Consider the following 22,132-nt stretch of genomic DNA (forward strand, 5'->3'; position numbering starts at 1 on the left):
CCCTTTCTTGCTCCACGCTTGTTTACCCACCTGTAAAACGAAAGGGGCAGAAAGCCTACAACGTCCCTTCCAGATCTGACATTATTTAATTTCTCACCCCACCCGGAATAACTTGGCCCCGTCGCTGACCCGCGCCAGCTCACCTGCCGCCCGCTCAGCCAAACGCTTCAAGTCGGCCGCGGGTCACCGCGCTTCCGCCCCACGCCGCCGCACCACTGCGCCCGCCGTTCGGAAGGACCCCGCAGACGCCGCCGTCGCGTTTCTGCCCCGGGGACAGCCCTCTGCCTGAGGACCGGCTGGGAGGAATGCCGGCCGCGGACCCAGGAAGAGACGAGGTGGAGTCGTGGGCCCCCACACCAAGGCGTGGGCTGCTCCAAAGAGACTGAGGCCTGAGGAGGCACGAATCTGATCAGGCGCCTCGAAGACACCCTGAGNACCAGGCTGTTGGCGCAGTTGCTGGGCAACTACAGCTGCTGGGCGTGGTCCACGCTGAGCTGTGCTGTTCAGGTGTATCTGGGGATTCCCAAAGAAAGCGAAGAAACCGAGGCCAGAGCTACTGGGGTGGTGGGTAGGAGCGGGGGAGCGGAAGGGTTAGATGTTCTCTTTATTCATGATTGAGGAGGGTTCAGAACTGGACAGGAGCCAGGACACCTGAGTTCAGTTTCTGGCCTGCGCAGACCCCTTCTAGGTGTTCAGCTCACCCACGCTAGGGTGGAGGGGAAGGGCTAAGGGGGTTGGTCCAGTCCTCCTGGTACCCTGCCTTAGGGTTGTTGGTGATGACTCTGCCACAAAATCTAGCACAATGCAGCAGAAGTCTGAGGTTAAGAGAGGTCTCAGCAAGTAAATGCCAGAGCCAGGACTAGAACCCATATAGAGGATATCTCTGTAGAACGGATCAATCCTCACATAAACAGAGGTTGCAGAAGTACAGTGGCAGAACCAAAGAGGTTGCTCAAGTATCTAGGGACCTGTGCTCCAGCCCTGTTCTGGACGGAGAGATGTGGGAACAGGGATCATAGAGCCCCTTCCTCTGCCACTTCTGCTTGATTTCCTGCTCAGTCATTGCATCTGGTTTGTGTGGAAAGTATCGTTCACCGTTAAAAACATTTAATGATGGGTGAAAATTTATCCCTGAGCTCAGTAGTATAGATAACAATAGTTATGCTTCTGTGGGAGGTCCTCTGTCATAGCACCTCACTATGGAGTGAGCCCATATGGAGTAGTGAAGGGACTGAATCCTGAGATCCAAATGCCTCCTCAGCAGAAGCACCAAAATTAAAATATTTTTAGAGGCAGAGAACAAAAGTAAGACAGGGCTCCAGACTGAGAGTTAGTACTCTGTATTTTCCATGACAAGTCTCAAGCAAGTTCTCACTGCAACTCTGCTCCCCCTATAGAGAATCAGATTTTTTTTTTTTGAGAGAGAGAGCGTGCATGTGCGAGGGGGAGAGGGGCAGAGAGAAAGAGAGAGAGAGAACCCCAGAGAGAGAGAGAGAGAGAGAGAGAGAGAATCCCAAGCAGGCTCCATGCTCAGCAAAGAGCCAGACTCCGGGCTCAAACCCATGACTGTGGGATCATGACTTGAGCCGAAATCAAGAGTCAGACACTCAAGTGACTCAGCCACTCAGGGGCCCTTGAGAACTAGACTTTTGTAACAGCATCCAACAAAATAAGTGGAAAGATATCCAGAGTGCCTTGGGATCATTTCATAGGCTGGCAAAGAATGCAGATGCAGCCTCCTCCCTAATATTGACCCTCCACGATGTCCATTTCCTCTGCCTTCTTAGAAACAGACCATGGAAAGGAACAACATCATTGATTTCAAGGCTTTGGAGAAAGAGCTGCAGGCTGCCCTCGCTGCTGATGAGAAATACAAACGGGAGAACGCTGCCAAGTTGCGGGCAGTGGAACAGAAGGTGGCTTCCTATGAGGAGTTCAGGTTGGCTTTCTGCTGTTTTTCTCAGTTCCTGTTACCATGTGGACAACAGTGGATAAGAGCATGTGTTTTTGAAGTCAGACAATTCTGGGCTCCGTCCTGGCCCTACCTTCTGCTACCTGTCTGATCTCGTGCAAGTTATATAACCTCTCTGAGCTTCCATTCCTCCTCAGTAAAAGAGAGTAACTATTGTTACGGTTAAATAAATGTATATGTGTAAGATTTTGAGCACAGTGCCTGGCACATGGGAGGTGCTCAAAAGTTGTCAGCTATTGTTGCTGCTGTTATTATGGTCATTTTGGCTTGCTGTCTCCGTCATGCAGAGTCTAGCCACCTCAAGGGGCGCCTGGGTGGCTTAGTCGGTTAAGCGTCCGACTTTTGCTTAGGTCATGATCTCGCGGTTTGTGGGTTCGAGCCCCGCGTCGGGCTCTGTGCTGACTGCCAGCTCAGAGCCTGGAGCCTGTTTCAGAGTCTGTGTCTCCCTCTCTCTCTGACCCTCCCCTGCTCACGCTGTCTCTCTCTCTCTCCTAGAAATAAAAAAAAAAAAAAAAAGAGTCTAGCCACCTCAGAGAAAGCATTAAGTCCGTACTCCAGTCTCTGTCCTTTGCCCACAGGGGTATTGTCCTTGCATCACATCTGAAGCCACTGGAGCGGAAGGACAAGATAGGAGGAGAGAGGACTGTGCCCTGGAACTGTCACACTACTCAGAGAGGGACCTCCCAAGACGAGGCCACTGAAATCTCCCAGGTGGGTGAGACCCAGCCTCTTCGGCCCAGTAGGATTCTCTGCCCAAACCTCTAAGCCTGTCTTCTTACTACACATACTTCTTTATTTCTCATGTTAAGCCAACAGAGGCAGGTTTCTGCTCTCCGATCCCAGAAAGAAAAGCAACCAGCAGAGGGTGAGGGTAAGTTAAACTGGGCGGGACAAGTCAGAAAGGTGGGCCAGGCTAGGTCTCCTCCGCTATTAGTCCTTTGACTTGCACTCCCAGGTCAGATTGGAGTTGCTCCCAGGCTGTATGGTAGGTAGTATCACGATCCTGTGGCACTGCTGAGAGAGAGGCCCAGCCTGTCAGATTCTTAACACTCACCTTGAATTCCTGTCTCTCTCTCAGGTTTCCCATCCTCCCTTCTGCCCTGCTCAGAGTAAAGCCTGACTTTCTCTCATAGAGCAGGGCTGTATCCACGTTCATCATCACCAGGATGTGGGGACATCCTGGTACAACTGACATTCTCAAATCATGGCCTGGGTTCCTTGGGACCCTCCCTCTGTGTCCCATTCCCAGTTCCCTTAGCTGAAAACCAGGCCCCCAGGGACCACAGCCTACCCAGTGCTGAGGGTAACACCAGAACTAAGATGAAATCGCACGGTCTCCCCTCACTGTGACTGTCTCGCTGGCGCAGAGCAGCCGGAAGAGCTCTGGGCTTCCTTTGCTTCCTTGTGATCCAGGAGAAAACGCTCCTCCAGCCTGAGACCTCGGCAGAGTTCTACCGCGCCTGGCGGCGGCACCTGCACAGCGGACCAGCGCGCTACCAGACCCTGCTGCAGCTTGGAGGCCCAAAGTTGGGTCACCTCTTCCGGACGGACGTGGGGTTTGGGCTTCTAGGGGAGCTGCTGGTGGCACTGGCCGAACATGTGAGGCCGGCCGACCGGTCAGCGGTGCTGGGGATCCTACACAGCCTGGCCAGCACCGGGCGCTTCGCCCTGAACCTGAGCCTGCTGAGCCAGGCGGAGAGAGAGGGCTGCAGAGGCCTGTTTCAGAAGCTGCAGGCCATGGGTCCTCTCAGGCCCACAGAGGAGGGGCCCGGCCAGGAGGAAGAGCGGCCTGGTGGGTTCCAGGAGGAGGAAAGGCTCTTGCAAGAGTTGCTAGCAGTGTACCGGGTGGATTGACAGGGTCAGTGACCCGCTGAGGCCCCCAATGGTCCCTGGAGGCTTCTTTTGCTTGTTGTCCCCGGGGGGGCACCCCGCAGGACTGCGAGGAGAAGCCCACGCCCAATTTCCTTCTCAGCTTGGGATTTTCAGAGCAAATAAAGGAATCGAACCTTCCCAACTTCTCCAGCCTCTTGGTGGCTTGGTATTCTGAACTACGTAGATCAGCAGAGTGGTCAAGGGCCTGAGAACTTGAATGAGTTTGGCTTCCCACCCNGCCCCCAGGGACCACAGCCTACCCAGTGCTGAGGGTAACACCAGAACTAAGATGAAATCGCACGGTCTCCCCTCACTGTGACTGTCTCGCTGGCGCAGAGCAGCCGGAAGAGCTCTGGGCTTCCTTTGCTTCCTTGTGATCCAGGAGAAAACGCTCCTCCAGCCTGAGACCTCGGCAGAGTTCTACCGCGCCTGGCGGCGGCACCTGCACAGCGGACCAGCGCGCTACCAGACCCTGCTGCAGCTTGGAGGCCCAAAGTTGGGTCACCTCTTCCGGACGGACGTGGGGTTTGGGCTTCTAGGGGAGCTGCTGGTGGCACTGGCCGAACATGTGAGGCCGGCCGACTGGTCAGCGGTGCTGGGGATCCTACACAGCCTGGCCAGCACCGGGCGCTTCGCCCTGAACCTGAGCCTGCTGAGCCAGGCGGAGAGAGAGGGCTGCAGAGGCCTGTTTCAGAAGCTGCAGGCCATGGGTCCTCTCAGGCCCACAGAGGAGGGGCCCGGCCAGGAGGAAGAGCGGCCTGGTGGGTTCCAGGAGGAGGAAAGGCTCTTGCAAGAGTTGCTAGCAGTGTACCGGGTGGATTGACAGGGTCAGTGACCCGCTGAGGCCCCCAATGGTCCCTGGAGGCTTCTTTTGCTTGTTGTCCCCGGGGGGGCACCCCGCAGGACTGCGAGGAGAAGCCCACGCCCAATTTCCTTCTCAGCTTGGGATTTTCAGAGCAAATAAAGGAATCGAACCTTCCCAACTTCTCCAGCCTCTTGGTGGCTTGGTATTCTGAACTACGTAGATCAGCAGAGTGGTCAAGGGCCTGAGAACTTGAATGAGTTTGGCTTCCCACCCTTAGAGTCAGCCAAACCTCTAGCCCATGGCAGGGAGAGATGAGTGTGCACCCAACTGAATGCTGGCTATACCAGTTAAAGCCTCCACTCAAAATAAGAGGAGGGGGGAGGGGAGCCTTTGTGGCTCAGTTGGTTAAGCAGCCAACTTCGGCTCAGGTCATGATCTCACTGTTCTTGAGTTTGCTCCCCATTTTGGGCTCTGTGCTGACGGCTCAGAAGCCTGCTTCAGATTCTGTGTCTCCCTCCCTCTCTGTCCCTTCCCCACTCGTAATTTCTCTCTCTCACTCTCTCTTTCAAAAATAAATTAAAAACATTAAAAAAGTTAAAAAAAAAACACCAAAATCCTTAATCTTCCATGGTAGACAAATACTGATGTCCATACCTCTTAACAAGAATACCCCAAACAAATGAATGGACATTTAATAGACAAATAATCAGAGGCTACCTCCTTTGAGGTGAGGTATTTTCCTCAGGAGCTGAATTCCTGTACAGGCTGGGCCTGGGAAAGCGGCAGGCAATCAGCTTAGGTCTGGCCAGCCTCCCAGGCTTCAAATGGCCAGATGTGCAGGCGGGTGGCTTTTCCTCAACTCCTGGATTAACCAAAGAGAAAACCTTTCCACCAAGCAGGCAGGCAGGGCCTGAAGCAGGAAGGCAGAGATTTTCCTCTTCTAGCACTTGGGCCCCTGCCTCTCGTTCCGGTTTCCCCTGACCCATTCTTGAGCGAGTGCCAGTGTTCTAGAAAGGGGAGAGGGCCAGGTTCTAGAATCATTTCCCTTCAAGATCCAGTCTGGAACATGAGAAGGGCATCCTGTCCATGAACTAGGAATAAATCGCCTTGCCTTTGGCCACTCTCTCTGTAGACTCTTGCTCCTCTTCCTGGCTGCCTAGTCCTTTCTCCTCCTGGCGGCGATTTCTAGAAACCCAGACGGGTAGCGCCTCGGTCTTGCCCTGCCCCCTCTGACCGTTGTGTCCCGCAGGCATGAACCTGGCCCACGCCACGGTGCTCCTGTGGGTGTGGGGGAGCCTCCGGGCCTTTGAAATTGTGGAGAAGGAGGACATCTTTCACAGGACCCCCTGCCCCGCTTTTCTGCTGTTTGACAACGCGGCCTACCTGGCGGACATGAGCTTCGAGCTGCCCTGCGGCTGCAAGCCTGAGGAGGTGTCCGCTGTCGTCTGGTACTATCAGAAGCGCCTAGGGAGCAGCCACACCAGGGTGCTGACGGACTTCGACGGGCGGGTGCTGACCGAGGAAGCGCAGGTGCGCGTGGGCAGCGACATGCTGGTGCGCTTCAGCATCCGCATGTTCAGCCTGCTGGTTTTCCGGGCCCAGCCCGAGGACTCGGGCTTGTACTTCTGCGGCACCCGCAAGGGGGACTACTTCTACGCCTACGATGTGGACATCCAGAGCAACGAGGGGATGGTGGCCACCTTCAAGGACCTGGGCCAGGAGCCCTTTGCAGACGAGCACCTCGGGAGCCTCCACATCTTCACCACCTTCTGGGAGTGGACCCCCTGCGACCGCTGTGGCGTCCGTGGGGAGCGGTGGCGCATTGGCCTCTGCTACTTGCAGAGCCCGGATCTCTCCCCACGCTACCAGAAGACACTGCCCGATGTGGTGTCCTGTGGGTCGCAGGCCGTGCCGCGGAAGCTTCGGGCCACGGCCATGGAGCACACGCCCGAGCTACTGGTTCAGAGCTGCGTGGTGCCCTGCAAGAAGACGACAGCGTCCCAGCAGGGCGTGATGGCCATCTTCAGCTACGTGTCCAAAGTGGGCAGCCGGCCCTGGGTGCCTCAGGTGCCCATTCAGTTCCACCAGCAGAGGCTGGGCCACAGCCTCGTTATCTCCTGTCCTGGGGCCCGGCCGGAGCACGCCGTGGCCTGGGACAAGGACCGCCAGTACCTCTACCGAACGCAGTACCTGAAGGGCGTCAACAGGTCCATGAGGGTGTTCATCGACCATGGCAACCACCTGCACATCCGCTTCACCCAGCTCAGTGACCGGGGCATCTACTACTGCTGGCGGCAGGGGGTGCGGGTCGCTGGGTTCCGGCTGAGTGTCACCTCTCGAGGCCGCTACCGGCCCTCATTCTCGGACCCTGAGACTCGCTCGGCTGTGGAACTCACCCTGATAGGCTACCTGCTCATCACGGCAGTCTTTGTCACCATTCACCTCTGTCGTTGCTGCCGATACTTATTTCGCTGTTGTCCCGACTTGTCCCCCTAGGCCTCCCCCTTCCCCAGATCTGAAGACCGGTTGTGCTCAGATGTGTCTGTTAAATGATACCGGATGCCTCCGGGTGGGCACCCTGGGCTGGGACGTGTGGCAGCGGGGTGCGGGCGGGGGTGGACACAAATCTGTTAGTTGCAGCCTGCTCCTTGGCAAGTGGGGAAGCCTGAGGCAGGTAGGAGACGGGGACTGAGGGAGACTGAGGGGGACTGAGGCCGGTAAGAAGTAGCCAGAAGGCACTTCTTCTGACTTCACTCTCAGAGAAGGAAGAAGTGAACCTAATATTTATCAAACGGCCTTTTTGATATCGGCACGGTGTTTGAGGTGCTTTCTTTTGTTGCCTTTCGAGGATTGCCAACTGGATGCTGGTTGGATTGGGGGCAGCAGGGAAGAGGGAGTGGGGGAGCCTAGTGCCTGTTCTCTTTCCCTTCCTCCTCAACCTTGACCCCCGACTGGCAGGTAAAAAGGTCAAGTTTGGGAATAAAGGTAAAAACTAGAACAGGGAAAAACGGGTGAGGAAAGTGGAGGTCAAAGTCAGGGCTGTTCCCAGGACTGGGGACTGGGTGAGAAGGGGAGGGAGGTGGGTACCAGGGCTGCCACGTGGAGCAGGATTGGAGGTGGGATTCATCATGTGGTTGCTGCTGTGGGGTTTGGGGTCTCCAGATGAGCAGTGATAAGAAACAAGTTGAATCTTGTCCAAGGCTACTTCCTGCCCCCTCTCCCAGCCCCAGCCTCTCCTGAACAGATCAGAGTTCCACTCCAGGAAAGGTCATAGCAACTGTCTTTATTTACTTCAGTGGCTAAAGGCTGCATGGTGCCCTGAAAGTTAGCAATGATGGGTGGCAGGAGGGAGGAGGAAAGGGCACCTTTTTCTTAGAAAAAGGGAGGGACTCTCACTTCTCTGGCCTTAGTTGGGGGGGGCGGTGAGCGGGCCCTCTCAGCCCTACTTCTGGACACAGAGACTCCTGCGTCCACCCACCCCATCCCCAATCTTCCCATGGAGCAGTGCAGGTGCTCTGGGTGGAAGTGTCTGCCCCGAGGGGCCCCACCTCCAGACTGCAGGAACACAAACCAGAGCCTTCACCCTGCTCATGCCTCCCATTTTCCAAATTATAAAATAGGGTGCTACCTACCATATGGGGATACATTTTGTATTTGAGTAAAGGGCCCTTGGGTCAGGGGAAAGCAGCAGATCACCAGAGGGTGGAGAGTGTCAGATATGTGGAGGCAGCGTCACTCAGCAGCGTTTGCTGGGGTTGGGAGTCAGCAGCAGCAGCAGAAGCTCAGAGGCAGCAAGGAAGGAGCCTTTAGAACTGGGACAAGGTGTGCCCTGCCCCCGGGGCCAGCAGCCCCTCTCTCTCTCTCATTTCAGCATTTTCAAGAGGATGAGTCACTTCCTTGATTCCCACAACCCAGAGGCCAAGTGTAACTGGTCACCCACAACCCCCATCTCTGATGTCTGGCATCATCCCAACGGCCTCCACCATCTCCACCTGCCTCCCCTCCAGCATTACGGAGGGAGGACTCCTGGGCTTGACCTCTCTGTACCCCACCTAGAGGCCAGGCAGTCCCCTCTACTCCTTCTCAGCACCCCTTCCCTCTCCACTTACACTACAGATCCCCCAAGTCCTGAGAATCAAGCTCCCACATGCCCACGGCATGCCCATGGTGTGCCCACATGGCCGTTCGGTGGGACTGAGACACTTGAATCGTCACTCAGGAGGCCCTTCTGGGCCTGGGATCTGGGCAGGCCAGGCATTCTGTTTGGTGACTACCACACCAGCTAGCAGGGTGGCCCCACCCACTCTCAGACAGCTCAGGGTCAGTCTAGAAGAAACCTCTGGCCAGGGCTACCTTGCCTTGGGGGGGTTTCCCTTTCCTGTCCCAGAGTCTCAGTTTTCCTCCAGCAGCCTGAGGACACTCACTCAAAGGCCCACTTCCCAGATACCCCCAGGGACCTCCGGCTCTGGCAACGGTTGCCATGACAACGGGGAGGAGGGCTATCCAGGGTGTTTTATTGGGGCCCCTACCTTCCCCAGCTTCTTCCTTCTGGTTCTAACCCATGCCTCTCACCCTTTGGGGTGAGTGCCTTGTTAGTTACTGGGTGCGGGGGGCCGGGTGCAGGCCAAGTACTGACGGAACTTAGGGCAGCAAGGTGGCATAGAGATGCAGGGAGGGATGAGGGGAGCAGCTGGGGTGGGTGGGAACTCGGGTCTGCGGAAACCCGCTATCAGAGGCGGGGGCACCAATCCCATCTCCTGCTCAAGCCTCTCACACCGGGGGGCAGGGGTCCCCGGGGGGTCCTGCCTCACATCACGTCCTTGTGCTCTTGCTTGGACTCCTTGATGACCTGCAGGGGACAGAGGAGCGCACAGCACAATAGTTAGGGGCCCATCCAGACATCAGGTCCGCCACTGCCAGGCTATGTGACCTTAGACAAGTCCCCAGCTTTCCTAGGACTTTCTTTTCTATGATAGAGACCAGAATTCCCCCCATGCAGCTGTCAGGAAACGAGGTAGCGCCTGCAAGCACTTAGCACCGCGCCTGGCACATGGCAAGCTGGTGTGGTGAGATTAGCCAGCACTGTTGCTGGTGTGATAGGGAGGGGGTTATGCCAAATCCCCTCCTCCCATTCCTTCGGCAGGTGCCTTTTATCAAGCTGGAAACTGAAAGATGGAAGTGAAAGCTGCTAACTTGAATTTTCTTTCTCTCTCCCCCAGGCCTGGTGCTGGGGGGCATCTGCCCTAAGTTCCGTCACTAATTCCGTCTGACGGTGAGACGGGGCAAGTCCGAATCAGGACTCCGTCAGTGGCCTAGGCACCCAGGCCCCCTAGAACTGCCAGTGGAGAGCACAGAGAATTGAATTACATCCAGGTTCCCTCCCCTCTTTCAGAGCCTCCCTGGGAAGCTCTTCCGAGTGACTGAGAGCCTTCTATGTGCCAGTTCAGGCTTTTTTCGAAAGCCTGGCTTCAAAAATTCCTGGAGGCAGCCGGAGCCTGAGGGGCCAGGATCTCAGGTCTGCCCTCCTTACCTCACCATCCCGCATCTCCACGGTCTTCACAACAATGTTCCTTTTAAGGTGGCCTTCTGACACAGACTTGGTGTCCAGGCTGGTCTCTGCAGACATGGGGACAAAGAGGCCTATGGGCGCTTGGGCCACTAGACCTCTTCCCTCACCCCCAGCTTCTCTATAACACCCGCGATCATGAGGATGGAGTATGAAAGCCTATCCCAACCAGGCAGAGAGGGCCTAGGCTCCTTCACTATTTTTATTCTTTTTTTATTTTAGAGAGAGAAGGAGAGAGTGCAAGCCAGAGAAAGGGGCTGGGCAGGGAGAGAGAATTGCAAGCAGGCTTCACACTCAGTGTGGAGCCTGACGTGGGGGTTGATCCCATGACCCTGGCATCATGACCTGAGCTGAAATCAAGAGCTGGACACTCAACTGATGGAACCACCCAGGCGCCCCAGGGCCTAGGCTCTTCCAAAGGGGATGGGAACCCCGCCTCCACCAAGTCCCCATGGTGCTAGGCAAGACCTGGCTGTTCCCAGCCAGTGCTTGGCTCACTTTCCTGGCCTGGCTGCATTTCAGTCCCTTTGCAAGCTCTCACCCAGCACCTGGCTTTCTGACAACCCAGCACTGTGCCAAGGAAGGAGCCCATGAGCTTTGAAACCAGGCAGGCAAGAGCTCCAAGTCCCAGCACAGCCACAAGCCTGAGGGCAAGTTAATTTACTTCTTCCAGCCTCACTTTCCTAATCTGCAAAATGGGGATGATGGTGCCTACTTCTCCAGGTGGGAGTGAGGAGTCAGTTAACTGAAATGATATATGTTAAGTGACTAGCACGTTATTAGTGCTCAATACTCGTGGGTCCCTTTCCCATTCCCTGTCCCCTCTTCTACTTCCCTCTGCCAGTTCTCTGGGCCCTCCTGACCCTTTACTGTTTGGCACTTGGCAACATTACCTCGACCCGCTCTGCCTGGTTAAACTTCTGATACTGAACTAAGCCCTGGGGGACGTGCATATCTAGGGTTCCTAAATTTCTGGAGCAGAAGATTTTTTTCCCCCTGCGACAAGAATCATTGGAGGGCCACATACAAGTGAGAAGTAATTTAGTTCCCCCTCCCCACCCAGAGAGAAAAATGTAACATGTCACACTCATTAATGTTTAAAATTAAGAGCAGGGAGCATAAAACTTTGTTCACTACAAGAGCAGCAGTCCAGGGGGAAATGAGCCTGTGGCTGAATCAGCACTGAGCTGGGCCACGGAGCCTTGGGGACAGACGAATCACGCAGAGAACCTGCCCACTGGGCCCGGCCAGACCCTGAGGGCCTCCCAGGGATGGGGAAGAGGTAAGACTGAGGCTGGAGTGTGTTCAGAGGCCCCAGAGCATCTCATCTGAGCACCCGAGGACATATCACTTTGAACACCAGCCAGCTCTGCTAGTTTAACCTACATTTACTCTGTGCCAGGTCCTGGGCTGGGCACTGAGGTTGCTGGGAAAATGACACAAGTTTGGCCCTTTAGGGAAACCTGGGGGGAGGGAGCCCGAGAGGGCAGGGGAAAAAACGGCTCGGGTGAGGCTCGTTCCCTGTCAAGCTGAGAAAAGCACCGTGTCTGAGAGGCAGGCTGCTAACCGAGAGCCGGCGGGGCTCCATTTACAACCTGGTGAGCCTGTATTGGTATAACTTGTATTGTGAGGCTTTTGAGATGTCTCGTGACCTTGTGACTTTCCCCGGCTTTGGTGCTTTTGCCCCCTGTAGTGACAAGCAGTTAAAAAACAAAAAAACAAAAAAACGTAAAAACACCGAGATGGGCAGAGCTTGCTCAGGGATCTGCGGGCAGGACAGAGGTTGAGACCTTCACCCAGTTCTGCTGTCGGATGGGGTGCGGGGTTAGGGAGCGGGGCACAGGGCAGAGCAGGACAGGAGCAGCTGCAGGCCCCACCTGGAATGCCCTGGGATGCTGGGTTCTGGCTGAAAGCTCTGCGGTGCATTATGAAGGCCCCCCGGACCCCTTTGCCCTGGTCCTTGGCCCCACGCCAGAGCAGCGGCCCACATGGGGGAGGAGGCGGGAGTCCAACACCCTGCCCACAGGGCCCTGCTCTACTGACCTCGGATCTGCAGGTTGGAGAAGGTCTGCACAGGGATAGTGATGCTGAAAGACAGCAAAGGGAGAAGAGTGACGGGGCTGCCCAGGCAGGTTCCGGTCCAGGGCTATCGTGACAGCCTCGAGGCCCTTCTCCATGCCAGGAAAGTCTGAGCCCATCCCCTGGCTTTCCCCAGCAGCCAACAGGCTCCCTGGGGCTCCAATAGTCTGCAGGGGGCTGGGGTATTGTCTGGGAAGGGAACGTGTGTTTTGGAAGGAGGGTGGAGACCCAGGAGAAGGCAGAGGGGAGGAGGAAGTGGTGAAGAAATTTCCGAGGAGGCAAAAGAGGTGGGTCAAGGGAAAAGAAGTTCAGTCTTCGTTGGGAGGGTGGGGAGTGAGCCTTTCAGTTTGGAGGGGTGACCCAAGTCCTTGCCCTGGGATCTCATCCATATTGACTGAATTGAATCGATCCATTCTTCGTTCACCAAACATGTATTGAATACTGTGTGTTAGGGGAGCACTGTGCTGAGCACTGGGATAGGAGGGGGGGTGCTGGACACAGGCTGATTAAGACAGTCCCTGAAGGGAGCAAGGAGAGACCAGGGAGGAGCACAGCAGGGAGGACTCCCTAGGGCTCACCGGTTCTCCTCGCCCTCCAGCAGCTTCCTGTAGGTGGCGATCTCGATGTCCAGGGCCAGCTTGACGTTCAGGAGGTCTTGGTACTCCTGCAGATGGCGGGCCATCTCGTCTTTGAGGCTCTGCCCCTCCTCCTCCAGCCGGGTCAGTGCCTCCTGGTAACTGGCCGCCTCCCGTGCGTGGCGCTCATCCTGCTCCCGCATCTGCCTCTCCAGGGACTCGTTCTGTGGGTGGAGCCAGCCGGTGCCTTGGGGCCCCTACCACCCCAACCCAGACCCCTGCCCTGCCTCTGGCCCCCCAGTAACTTTTCAGAGCCCCAGTCCTCAGTCCTGGTGCTCGCCCCTGGCCCTCCTCTTGAGGCTGCATGCAGGGGTTGCAGCAGGTCCCCCCTCCGGCCTGGCCGCCCTCCCCTCCCCCCACGGGAGGCGCTCACTGTGCCGCGCAAGGACTCCAGGTCACAGGTCAAGGCCTGCAGCTGGCGCCGGTAGTCGTTGGCCTCATGCTTGGCCTGGCGGAGCAGCTCAGCGTTACGGGCCGCGGCGTCTGTCAGGTCTGCAAACTAGCGAGGAGAGGACTCTAAGCTGAGGGGCGGCTGGGCTGCACGTCTGGGGAGTCCTGGGGGCCGGTGGGAAGGCACGGTGTCCGGGAAATCAGGGAGATGGACAGGACCCCAGGCTTGGGGTCCAGGTCTCCTCGGACTTGGCCCTGGGTGGGATTATTCCCCGAGACTGGGACCCACGGAGGGAGGGCACAGAACGCCCCTGCTATGTCTCTATCACCCAGCACAGTGCCTGGGCAGGGAATGATCGAACAAATGGTGTTTGCTACAGAATCCAGAGTCTCCTGGGCTGGCAGCTCTGTCCAGGAGCCTGAGCCCTGTCCTCCCCCACCGCCGACAAGGGGTTCTGGTGAGCAGAACGCCAGGGTCTAATAGCCCTCTCTCCCCCCAGCTTGGAGCTTGAAGCTCTCATGGCTCTATCAGGCTTTGACCTGCCCAGAACCATCTGGGTAACTGCCACTCTCACTCCTCAGCTCAGACCCTGGGCTAGCATTCCTGGGCCACTGCCTCCCCATGCTTTCTTGCGCTCAGAGTGCCCCTTTCCTCTTCTCTTCAGGCCTTTGGCCGCCAGTCTTGCCGAGCCCAAATGCCCTCCCTTCGACAACACCCACCCCACATATAAACTCTGCCCAGCCGTGTTCTCTCCAAACACCATATTTGGGTGCGCATCACATCCCCCTGGTAGAGCATGTCTCTGTGTCCTGGGCCGTGCTGGCAGGCAGTGGATGCTCAGGAGCCCAGGACACAGACAGCAGAGCATCAAGAATGAAGGCTCCCAAGGGCAATGGCCGTGGTTAGACATGTAACATTTAGGAACATGTACATTTAGGAACTGTGTGACCGCAGGCAAATTAGTTAACCTCTCCGGACTTCAATTCTCTCATCTGTCAAAGAATACTACCTTCTTCATAGTGAGTCAGATAATGCCTGCAAAGCACACAACAATGTTGGCTAGTGATAATAGTAACAGTAACGATAATAATGATAATAACAGTAATGATAAGTACTTATTGGAAGTAATGGTGTCTGTGTGACCCTGGGCAAGCCACCTCATTTCTCTGGTGAAGGTCAATCACCCGGAGAGGATCCCATCCCAGCCTCCTCCACCCCGTTCCCCAGTTCCCTTGTCTGGAGCCAGTAGGGCTGCCTGGAGGAGGCAGGCTGGCCCACAGTCAGGGCTACCTTGGACCGATACCACTCCTCTGCCTCATGCATGTTGCTGGACGCCATTGCCTCGTACTGCGTGCGGATCTCTCTCAGGGCCGCCGTGAGGTCGGGCTTGGCCACGTCCAGCTCCACGTGGACCTGCTGCCGGGCCAGCTGCTCTTGAAGCTCTTGCACCTCCTGGCCAGGATGAGAGAGGGGATGCCAGGGCTTGGTGCCCAGGCCGCAGCTGGGGTTTCCCTGCAGTACTTACTAGGCCCTTGTCTGCCTGCCCCTTGGGCACTGACATTGGCTGAGGGAAATGGGCAGATCTAGTTAGAAGTAGTGGCATGGCACAGCTAGGCGAGGCAGAGGGCCGTGTGGGGGCCACATGGTGCCCTCCTCCCAGGGTTGACCAGGCAGGGGCACTGAAAGTGTTCCTGTAGGTCCCGAATCCACAATCTGAAGTGGAGCCCAGCGGTCTTTTTAAATGTTTCTGTTTTTGTTTTTAAATTTATTTCTAGGCTAGAGAACATGAGCAGGGAAGGGTCAGAGAGAGAGGGAGACACAGACTCCGAAACAGGCTCCAGGCCCTGAGCTGGCAGTCAGCACAGAGCCCGATGCGGGGCTCGAACCCACGAACCGCGAGATCATGACCTAAGCGAAAGTCGGACGCTTAACCGACTAAGCCACCCAGGCGCCCCATCCCAGCGGTCTTTTTAAAACGAATAGCTCTCACTTAAATGGAGACAGGTGGCAGTGGGATGATGTCAGAGAGACTGAGTGTGTGACCTCAGCAAGTTCTTTAACCTTTCTGGGCTTCGGCGTCCTCCTCTGTGAAAAGGAGGTAGTGCTGGAAGGTAGTACTATCTCATGGGGCTGTCGTGAAATAAAAAATGAGATGCCGAGGCCTGTTATAATTGTCAGGAAGTGGGGTGAGCGTGTGAGAGTCTTACCAGGGGCTAAGGATGCTCTCTTGTCTGTCTCTGTCTCTCTCTCGCTCTCAGTTTTGTTCTGTCTTTGCATATTTCTCAATCTGTCTCTGTCTCCGTCAGTTTCCATCTCTGTGTTGGCCTTACCTCCTCGTGGATCTTCCTCAAAAACCGGATTTCCTCCTCCAGAGATTCAATCTTCCTCTCCAGATCCAGACGCGCGAGGGTGGCTTCATCTGCCTCCTGGAGTGGGGAGGGGGCACGAGGCTGCTCTGACCCCAGACTCCTCTTCCCCACTCCCTAGCCTTGTCTGATCCCCCCTTCTGTGGCTGGGGAGAACGGCACATTGCTCTGGAGGGCTGGGCTTGGGGGGGGGGGCTGTGTTTGGATGACCTGCCCTCGACCCCTTACCTCCCCTCCATTGTCTCCCCCAGCCCCCCCTGACCTGTCGATAGGTGGCCAGGTTGTTTTCGGCCTCCAGCCTCAGGTTGGTTTCATCCTGGAGCCTGGGGTAAGGGGACACATTCCTGGGTCCAGGCTCTTCTGAGGACCTTGGACCCCTGCCCCAGGCTCTCTGGAGGTGGCTGCCAGAGAGACCGCCCCCCAGGACCAGTGGAATGGCAAGAGAAGTGAGGGACAGACAGTCCTAGATGGAGCCTTGGCCAGGAGGGTGAGCAGACAAGGGCCTTTGCTTTAACTCATTACCGAGGTGCCTTATCAAGGTTGGCGCACCTGCTCCTGCTCACGCAGGCGCCCCTGCCCGCATACACACACTGCTGCACACACAGACACACTTGTCCTTCTGCACCTGAGGGCACGCACGCGTGCCCTGCCGGCTCAGCAAAACACCATGTCCCTGGGGTTTCCTCTGACCCTTGGCAACGAGTTTTATTAGACTCTCTGCTTCACCGCTCTGCAAGCTGTAGTGGCCTGACCAGAGTCATAAGCTGGGGACAGGCAGCGTCACCTGTGTTCCGAAGCCNCCCGAGCCCAGCCCCCCTCCCCACCCAAGGCACACCAGTCTTCCCTTCCCATTCCTCCTCTATACGGACCTGGGCTCCACAGGCCACCAGGCCTGGCCGTGAGTGAAAGGCGGAGACCCTGGCCTGCGGGGTCCCTACTGTTCCCACAGAGCTTGCCCCAGGGGGTGCTGCTGAGAGTACCCCCCCGGCTCCTTGGCAAGAGGTCTTTGGGAATCAGATCCCTGAGACTCTAGGCCTCCTCCCAGGGCCCTCCCGCCATCTTGGGGAGCAAGGACAGCCCTCCCCTCCCAGAGGTGGGGCAACAGAGGGGCCGAGGAGCAAGGAGGCAGAGCCCCCTGCCCGCAGTCACTCCTGTTGGAGCCGGGGGGGGGGGGGCATCTTCCCTGCTCATGTGGTCCCTCTCCCTGGACCCCTTCCTCACTTCTGCCTCAGGGTGCCCAGATCCTGTGCCAGGTTGTCCCTCTCGACCTCGAGCCGGGCGCTGTTGGCGGTGAGCTGGTCGAGCCGAAACCGTAGCTCCCGCAGCTCAGCCTGGTACACGTCGGCCAGCTTGGTGGGCTCCTTGGCCCGCAGCTGGTTCAGCTCCGCAGCCAGCGCCTTGTTCTGCTGCTCCAGGAAGCGCACCTTCTCGATGTAGCTGGCGAAGCGGTCATTGAGCTCCATCATCTCTGCCCGCTCGCTGGCCCGGGTCTCCTTGAAGCCAGTGTTGAGGGCCCCGGCCAGGGAGAAGTCCACCCGGGCCGGGAGCGGAAGCGGCATCCGAGCCAGGGAGAGGCGGGTGCCCTGCCCCAGACGGCGGCCAGAGGCCAGGCTTCCCCCCGCCATCTCCGAGGAGGAGACATAGGAGCGGCGAGCAGCTGAGGTGACCCGTCTCCTCTCCATGCTGGCCTGGCTCTGCCTGCTCCTGGGAAGTGAGGGCTTTATGAAGCCGTGGGCCGGCCTGGCACCGCCCAAGCTGCCCCCTGGCGACACCCCCTGGCATAGCCTGAGGGGGAGGGGCCGGGCGATAGCTTGGCCATGAAGAGAGCTCTTCTCACCCCACCGAGGTCACTGGGCCCAGAGGCAGGGCCTCCTGGGCACATCAGCCCCAGCCTGGCCACAGACAGAGGTACTAGGGGGCAGTGCCAGGGGCCGGATACTGGGTCTGGGACCCTGACCACTGGGCGAGGAGGCCCTTTCTCTGGGAAAGTGGGCCAAGAAAGGGCTGGACCAGATGACCCCTGACCTGCTTTCCGCTTCTGAGACCCCATAACCCAGGCCTTCCCTACTCAGCACTCCTGCTTCGAGTGGCTGCTAGGTGCTGAGACTTTGGCAAAGAACAAACCCAGTTCCAGAGCCTCCATAAGCAGTCGGCAGCCGGTTTCCTGCCTAGCCCGGCTCCTAGCTGACCGTTGGACTCCTCCCCTCTGAACACAGGCGTCCCGCATTCCTGTCTTCTCCCCCTTCCCTGGAAGTCTGGGGCTATGGGCCAGAATTGGACACCAGCCCTTTGTCTAGAAGGTCAGTGAAAGTCCCTGTCTAGCAGTGGGAGGCGGGAGGTGATGGAAGGAACGTGGAAGCCCCGAGGGGGCAAGAGGGACAGGGGCGGCACTCCCTGGCCTTCTCCCTGGGCCACACTTAAGCCCCTGCCTCAGTCCCAGCGGGCTCCTGCCCCCCTTGCCCGGCCTCTCTGCACCCCTGCCCGGAGCCGGCCTTGACAGCGTCACAAAGCAATTATGGATGCGCTGGCTGTCCCGGCTTCTGTCTTTGTGCCTGCGTCACCCTGTTTCTCTGGCCACCCCTCACCTCACTTTCTCACTGGAGATTTGTCTCCTTTGAGTTCCCACACATCAGGCCGAGAGGATGGGAAAGGTCTCTGGGGATGGGTCAGTTTGGGAACCCAGGAGCCACTGGGTCCATGGTCCATAGGAGACAGCCCAGGGCCTGTGCCCTATAGCCTGATCCACCCACCTCAGATCCACCCACCCTTCTGTTCTCCGTCCCACAGGGCCAGAGCCTCACCCAGGCCTCACTCATCTGTGTCCTTGGACTTCTGGGAAGCGGGCAGCCTTCCTCTCTCCGCCCCCCCCCACCCCCGCCCATGCCCATGCCTGGGCCTCTGATCCCTTCTCCTGGGCACTTGCTGAATAGAGCCTTGTTTTCCACCACTGGTTAGGGCGCCACACCGAGAGGGCAGCCCCCGGGGGGCTGTGCTGTCTTTATTCCAAGATGCCAGGCTGTCAGGCAGAGTCCAGCCCAAGCCCCCAGCTCAAAGAGCTTCTCGGAAGCATCTGGGGGGCTGGGGGGCAGCGGGGAGCAGGCTCTGTGCCCACCCCCAACCATCGTGTCTGTGCCAAGGTGAATCATTCAGTGGGTACAAGGGGAAGGCCCTGGGGTGGGGGTGGGAGGGGCAGCCAGCCCAGCTCTGCCAGGTCTCCAGTCCTGAAGACAAGGCCTGGCTGCTTGCCCCCCCCCCCCGCCCCCGCTCCCAGAGCCAGCTCATATCCCTGAGCTCCAGTCAGGGCAACGCCTCCTACCCCACTCTGGGGAGATGCTCTCTCCATTCAGCATGTCGTGGGCAGCTCGCCAAGATTTACCCCTGTGAGTCCCGGCACAGAGAGGGGGAGGTGGGGGTCCCCAAGCCTTCAGCCACACTTGACCCTGGACCTGAGCAGTAACATGGGGAGGGAAATCTCAAGGAGGGAACACCCCATGACTTTTGATCCTATTGTGGGCTGGGGAGCTGGGAAAGGTCAGGGGGCCTTCCAAGAAGAAAGCAAGGCCAAGGACAGACCCTCGTTCCCAGTCGTCTCTGCGTCTAGGAGTGGCTGTCCTTCCAGTTTGCCGGGCAAGTCACAATGTGTGGACTTCTCTCTTCGTTCCAGGGAAATCTAGTCGAAAGGAGCACAAAGCCATCTTGGAGGGAAGGATAGAACAAGAGCAGGAAGGGCTTGCCAGTGAGGCTCACTGAATCGCACCTGTTGGGGGGCAGCACTTGGGCAGCAGCAGAGAGAGGCCCCCCGTTCACCCGCTTCGGCCACCTGCCCTGGCCCTGTGTCACTCAGGGCTTCTTGCTCCAGCTTTAACCTCCATCCCACCCTAGACCCATCCCCCACACCCAGCCCTTCACTACCCAGAGATGCCCACACAAGAACCAGGTTGGCTGTGGTTGTTTGTCAAACTTTCATTATTTTATACCACACATTCACTGTGGAAAGCTCAGAAAATATAGATAAGCAAAACGAAAAAGTTTAATTAGCCATGATTTTGCCACCTGGAGATAATAAACACTCCCAGATTTCCCCCCACATCTATAAATTCTTTTGTTTTTTTCAAGTGGACTCATGCTGTACAAATGATTTTGTAATTTGGCTTTTTTTTCCACTCGGCAATATGTTGTGAACATCTTTCCATATCAATAAATATTTATCTACATCATCATCTTAACAGCTGCATGGCTCTCCACTGGATGCGTTAATTCACCCAAGCCCTATTGTTGGACACACACTCATCCCCCGCCCCGCCTCTCTCTCTCTCTCTCCCTCTCTCTGTTCTAGATCCCACGATGCCGCCCAGTTGCTCCAGACAGGTGCAGCTCCCAGCCTCCCCCACTACTCCCATTATCGTGGCCTGGCTGAGGCCCCATCTCGGTGGCCCCTCCTCTCCTCCCTCCCTAATCTAAGGGGCTCAACATATGAAGCCTCAAGCCGATCCCTAGACTGACAGAAAGCTGCAGGCCTTGGAGAGAGGGTGCCTGGATGCCCCTCTGGGCCTTCAGCCGAAATGTGCCCCCACTTCAAGCCAAGGTGGGGACAAGGTGGTCTCCCACCCCCTCTGGCCCTCCCCTGTGTCAGACTCTGCCAGGCTGCCCTCCTGCCTACGGGGCCCAAGTGCCTCCTGGGACAGATCAATAGTACACCTGGCCTCAACCTACACACCAGATGCCTAGCGTTTTCTAAATTTGCCAGCCTCTAATTCAAGTCACTAGACTGCTGCCCACTGGCTCCCCCGGTGCCCCTGTCCCATCCTCAGTGTTTGGCACAGCAGGGTAGTCAGCAAACGCGGGTGGAATGAAGAGAACTTGGGTCTCTCTGGTGGTGGACTCCTTGGCCATCCGGAGTCCAGTCATCCCACGCGGGCCCCAACCCTGAGGAAGGGAACTAGGGCTTGGCAGCCACTAGATGGCGCTGCTCAGCTGCCCAGGTTCCAGCAGCAGCAAGGCGCCGCAAAGGGGAGAACGCGGGTCTCACAGTCCTAGGAAGGGTTCCTAAAACCCAAATCTGTATCGCCCAGAGGGATCACTCCATTTATCCTCTAGAAGTCGCTTCTAACTGCTATGAAAGTGCCCTCTAGAGGAGAGCACGGCCATGGCCGTTCAACAGCTGTGTGATCTTGGATGAGTTCATGAACTTTCTCTGAGGCTCCATTTCCACACCTGTAAAATGGGGACTCACAACACTTACTCCCGAGGTAGCTGTGAGGGTAAAATCAGTGAAAGTCGGACACAGCAGCTGCTCCACAAAGCAAAGCTTGCATTTAATAACACCTACCAGCTGCTTTACCTATTTACATGTCAGCGATGGGTGGGCCCAGAGGGGCCGGAGCTGGGTCTTCCGGGGGGCGCTGCCATGTCTTGTTAATTCCCCTGGGGGCGGGAAAGGGACCGTGTATAGGTACCTCCCCAGGACAGTTACCTGGGGGTATGGAGAGGACACAGGGCGCAGCAGCCAGTGAGGAGAATGTAGGAGGCAACACCCTTTGCCCCCAAACCACTGGTTGGGTATGGCTTTGTATCCGCCAGGAGACAGCTGTGAGTTATCTCTGCCCCAGAGGAGCTACTTTCCAGCCTGCTTTGCTACCTCCCTGACTCCCCCCAGGGACTCTGTCCTTCCAACCTTGACCTTCCCCAGCCAGAGACTTGAGGCCCACAGCTCCACTGGCTTGAGAAGCTCTTGTGTTTTCCTATTTTATTTTATTTTTCTCAAGTAGGCTCCACACCCAACGTGGGGCTCGAACTCACAACCCCAAGATCAAGAGTCACACGCTCCGTTGCGAGAAGATCTTGGTGTGTCAACATGTCCCATTGGAGTGGGTCTCTCCCACACCTCAGCCTGAGGCTTCCCCGGGAGAGGGGCCCCATCGATAGGGACTTCCTGATGTTAGGACCTATATCTTCCCATCAGAATGGAGTCTCCCTAACAATACGGTCCCTTAGGACACCCTCTCTTCTTGGACGGGAGCTCCCTGATGTGAGCGCTCAAGGCCGCCGTCTCCCTGCTATCAGCCGGAGGAGGGCTACCTCAGGCAACCACTGGTTCCTTCTCCTGTCGTCTGTCAGCCTGTGCCAAGCCAGCTCCGTGGGTGAGACGTGCCCAACCCCTGCAGCTATAGAAGGGCTCCTGGATGGACACCCCCCCCCACCCCTCCAGACTCCTGCGCCTTCCTCTTTCATGGCCGCTGTCCGCTCATGGTTGGAGGCATCAGCTCACTCACCTTCACAGACCTAGGGGCCAGACTACTGCACTGGGGTTAATAAACTTGGACCCTTTCTCTCCCCGCCTCTCCCCACCCTCCCGGGTCCTTCAGCCTGCCCCCCACTTTCCAGCCTCTAACCCCGAGACCTGCTTTTTAATTGCTTTCCTCGATCTGTTCTGCTCCCTGCTCCCC

General features: G+C 57.2%; 4 protein-coding genes across 10 annotated transcripts in view; 2 read left to right on the plus strand and 2 right to left on the minus strand.

Annotated features, from left to right (window-relative positions):
• The window catches only part of EFTUD2 (elongation factor Tu GTP binding domain containing 2), a 40,239-nt gene extending 40,017 nt beyond the window's left edge, over positions 1-222 (minus strand). Inside the window, exon 1 of one of the 2 annotated variants that reach the window (XM_077747705.1) lies at positions 144-222. The gene's annotated coding sequence lies outside the window, so the exon portion shown is untranslated. Of the gene's footprint in view, positions 1-30; positions 50-143 lie in introns of those variants that run through there. The other variant, XM_077747706.1, reaches the window with a different exon arrangement.
• A 56-nt stretch (positions 223-278) lies between these two features.
• DNAAF19 (dynein axonemal assembly factor 19) lies at positions 279-3,986 on the plus strand. 4 transcript variants are annotated; one of them, XM_077747711.1, is made up of 5 exons: positions 279-335; positions 1,788-1,939; positions 2,551-2,683; positions 2,782-2,843; positions 3,386-3,447. In XM_077747711.1, exons 1-4 carry the CDS (start codon positions 306-308, stop codon positions 2,839-2,841), a joined length of 375 nt encoding a protein of 124 aa, XP_077603837.1. In that variant the 5' UTR covers positions 279-305; the 3' UTR covers positions 2,842-2,843; positions 3,386-3,447. The 4 variants fall into 4 exon arrangements, with proteins under 4 accessions (XP_077603837.1, XP_077603833.1, XP_077603836.1 ...); XM_077747707.1 differs by lacking the exon at positions 2,782-2,843 and having other exon boundaries at positions 3,386-3,986; XM_077747710.1 differs by lacking the exons at positions 279-335; positions 2,782-2,843 and adding an exon at positions 462-507 and having other exon boundaries at positions 3,386-3,986.
• A 1,730-nt stretch (positions 3,987-5,716) lies between these two features.
• FAM187A (family with sequence similarity 187 member A) lies at positions 5,717-7,169 on the plus strand. Its single transcript, XM_077747761.1, has one exon. The coding sequence runs from the start codon at positions 5,901-5,903 to the stop codon at positions 7,143-7,145; it is 1,245 nt and encodes a 414-aa protein (XP_077603887.1). The 5' UTR covers positions 5,717-5,900; the 3' UTR covers positions 7,146-7,169.
• A 743-nt stretch (positions 7,170-7,912) lies between these two features.
• GFAP (glial fibrillary acidic protein) lies at positions 7,913-17,390 on the minus strand. Of its 3 annotated transcripts, XM_077747756.1 has the most exons (10): positions 16,908-17,390; positions 15,949-16,009; positions 15,651-15,746; positions 14,611-14,772; positions 13,303-13,428; positions 12,873-13,093; positions 12,259-12,302; positions 11,783-11,902; positions 10,180-10,265; positions 7,913-9,498 (listed from the first exon to the last, which is right to left on the minus strand). In XM_077747756.1, the coding sequence occupies exons 1-10, from the start codon at positions 17,366-17,368 to the stop codon at positions 9,457-9,459; spliced, it is 1,419 nt and encodes a 472-aa protein (XP_077603882.1). In that variant the 5' UTR covers positions 17,369-17,390; the 3' UTR covers positions 7,913-9,456. The 3 variants fall into 3 exon arrangements, with proteins under 3 accessions (XP_077603882.1, XP_077603883.1, XP_077603884.1); XM_077747757.1 differs by lacking the exon at positions 11,783-11,902; XM_077747758.1 differs by lacking the exons at positions 7,913-9,498; positions 10,180-10,265 and having other exon boundaries at positions 11,778-11,902.
• Positions 17,391-22,132: the final 4,742 nt, after the last annotated feature.

This window comes from Crocuta crocuta, unplaced genomic scaffold, assembly GCF_008692635.1.
Source record: "Crocuta crocuta isolate KB4526 unplaced genomic scaffold, BGI_CrCroc_1.0 scaffold289, whole genome shotgun sequence".
NCBI classification, from domain to species: domain Eukaryota; kingdom Metazoa; phylum Chordata; class Mammalia; order Carnivora; family Hyaenidae; genus Crocuta; species Crocuta crocuta.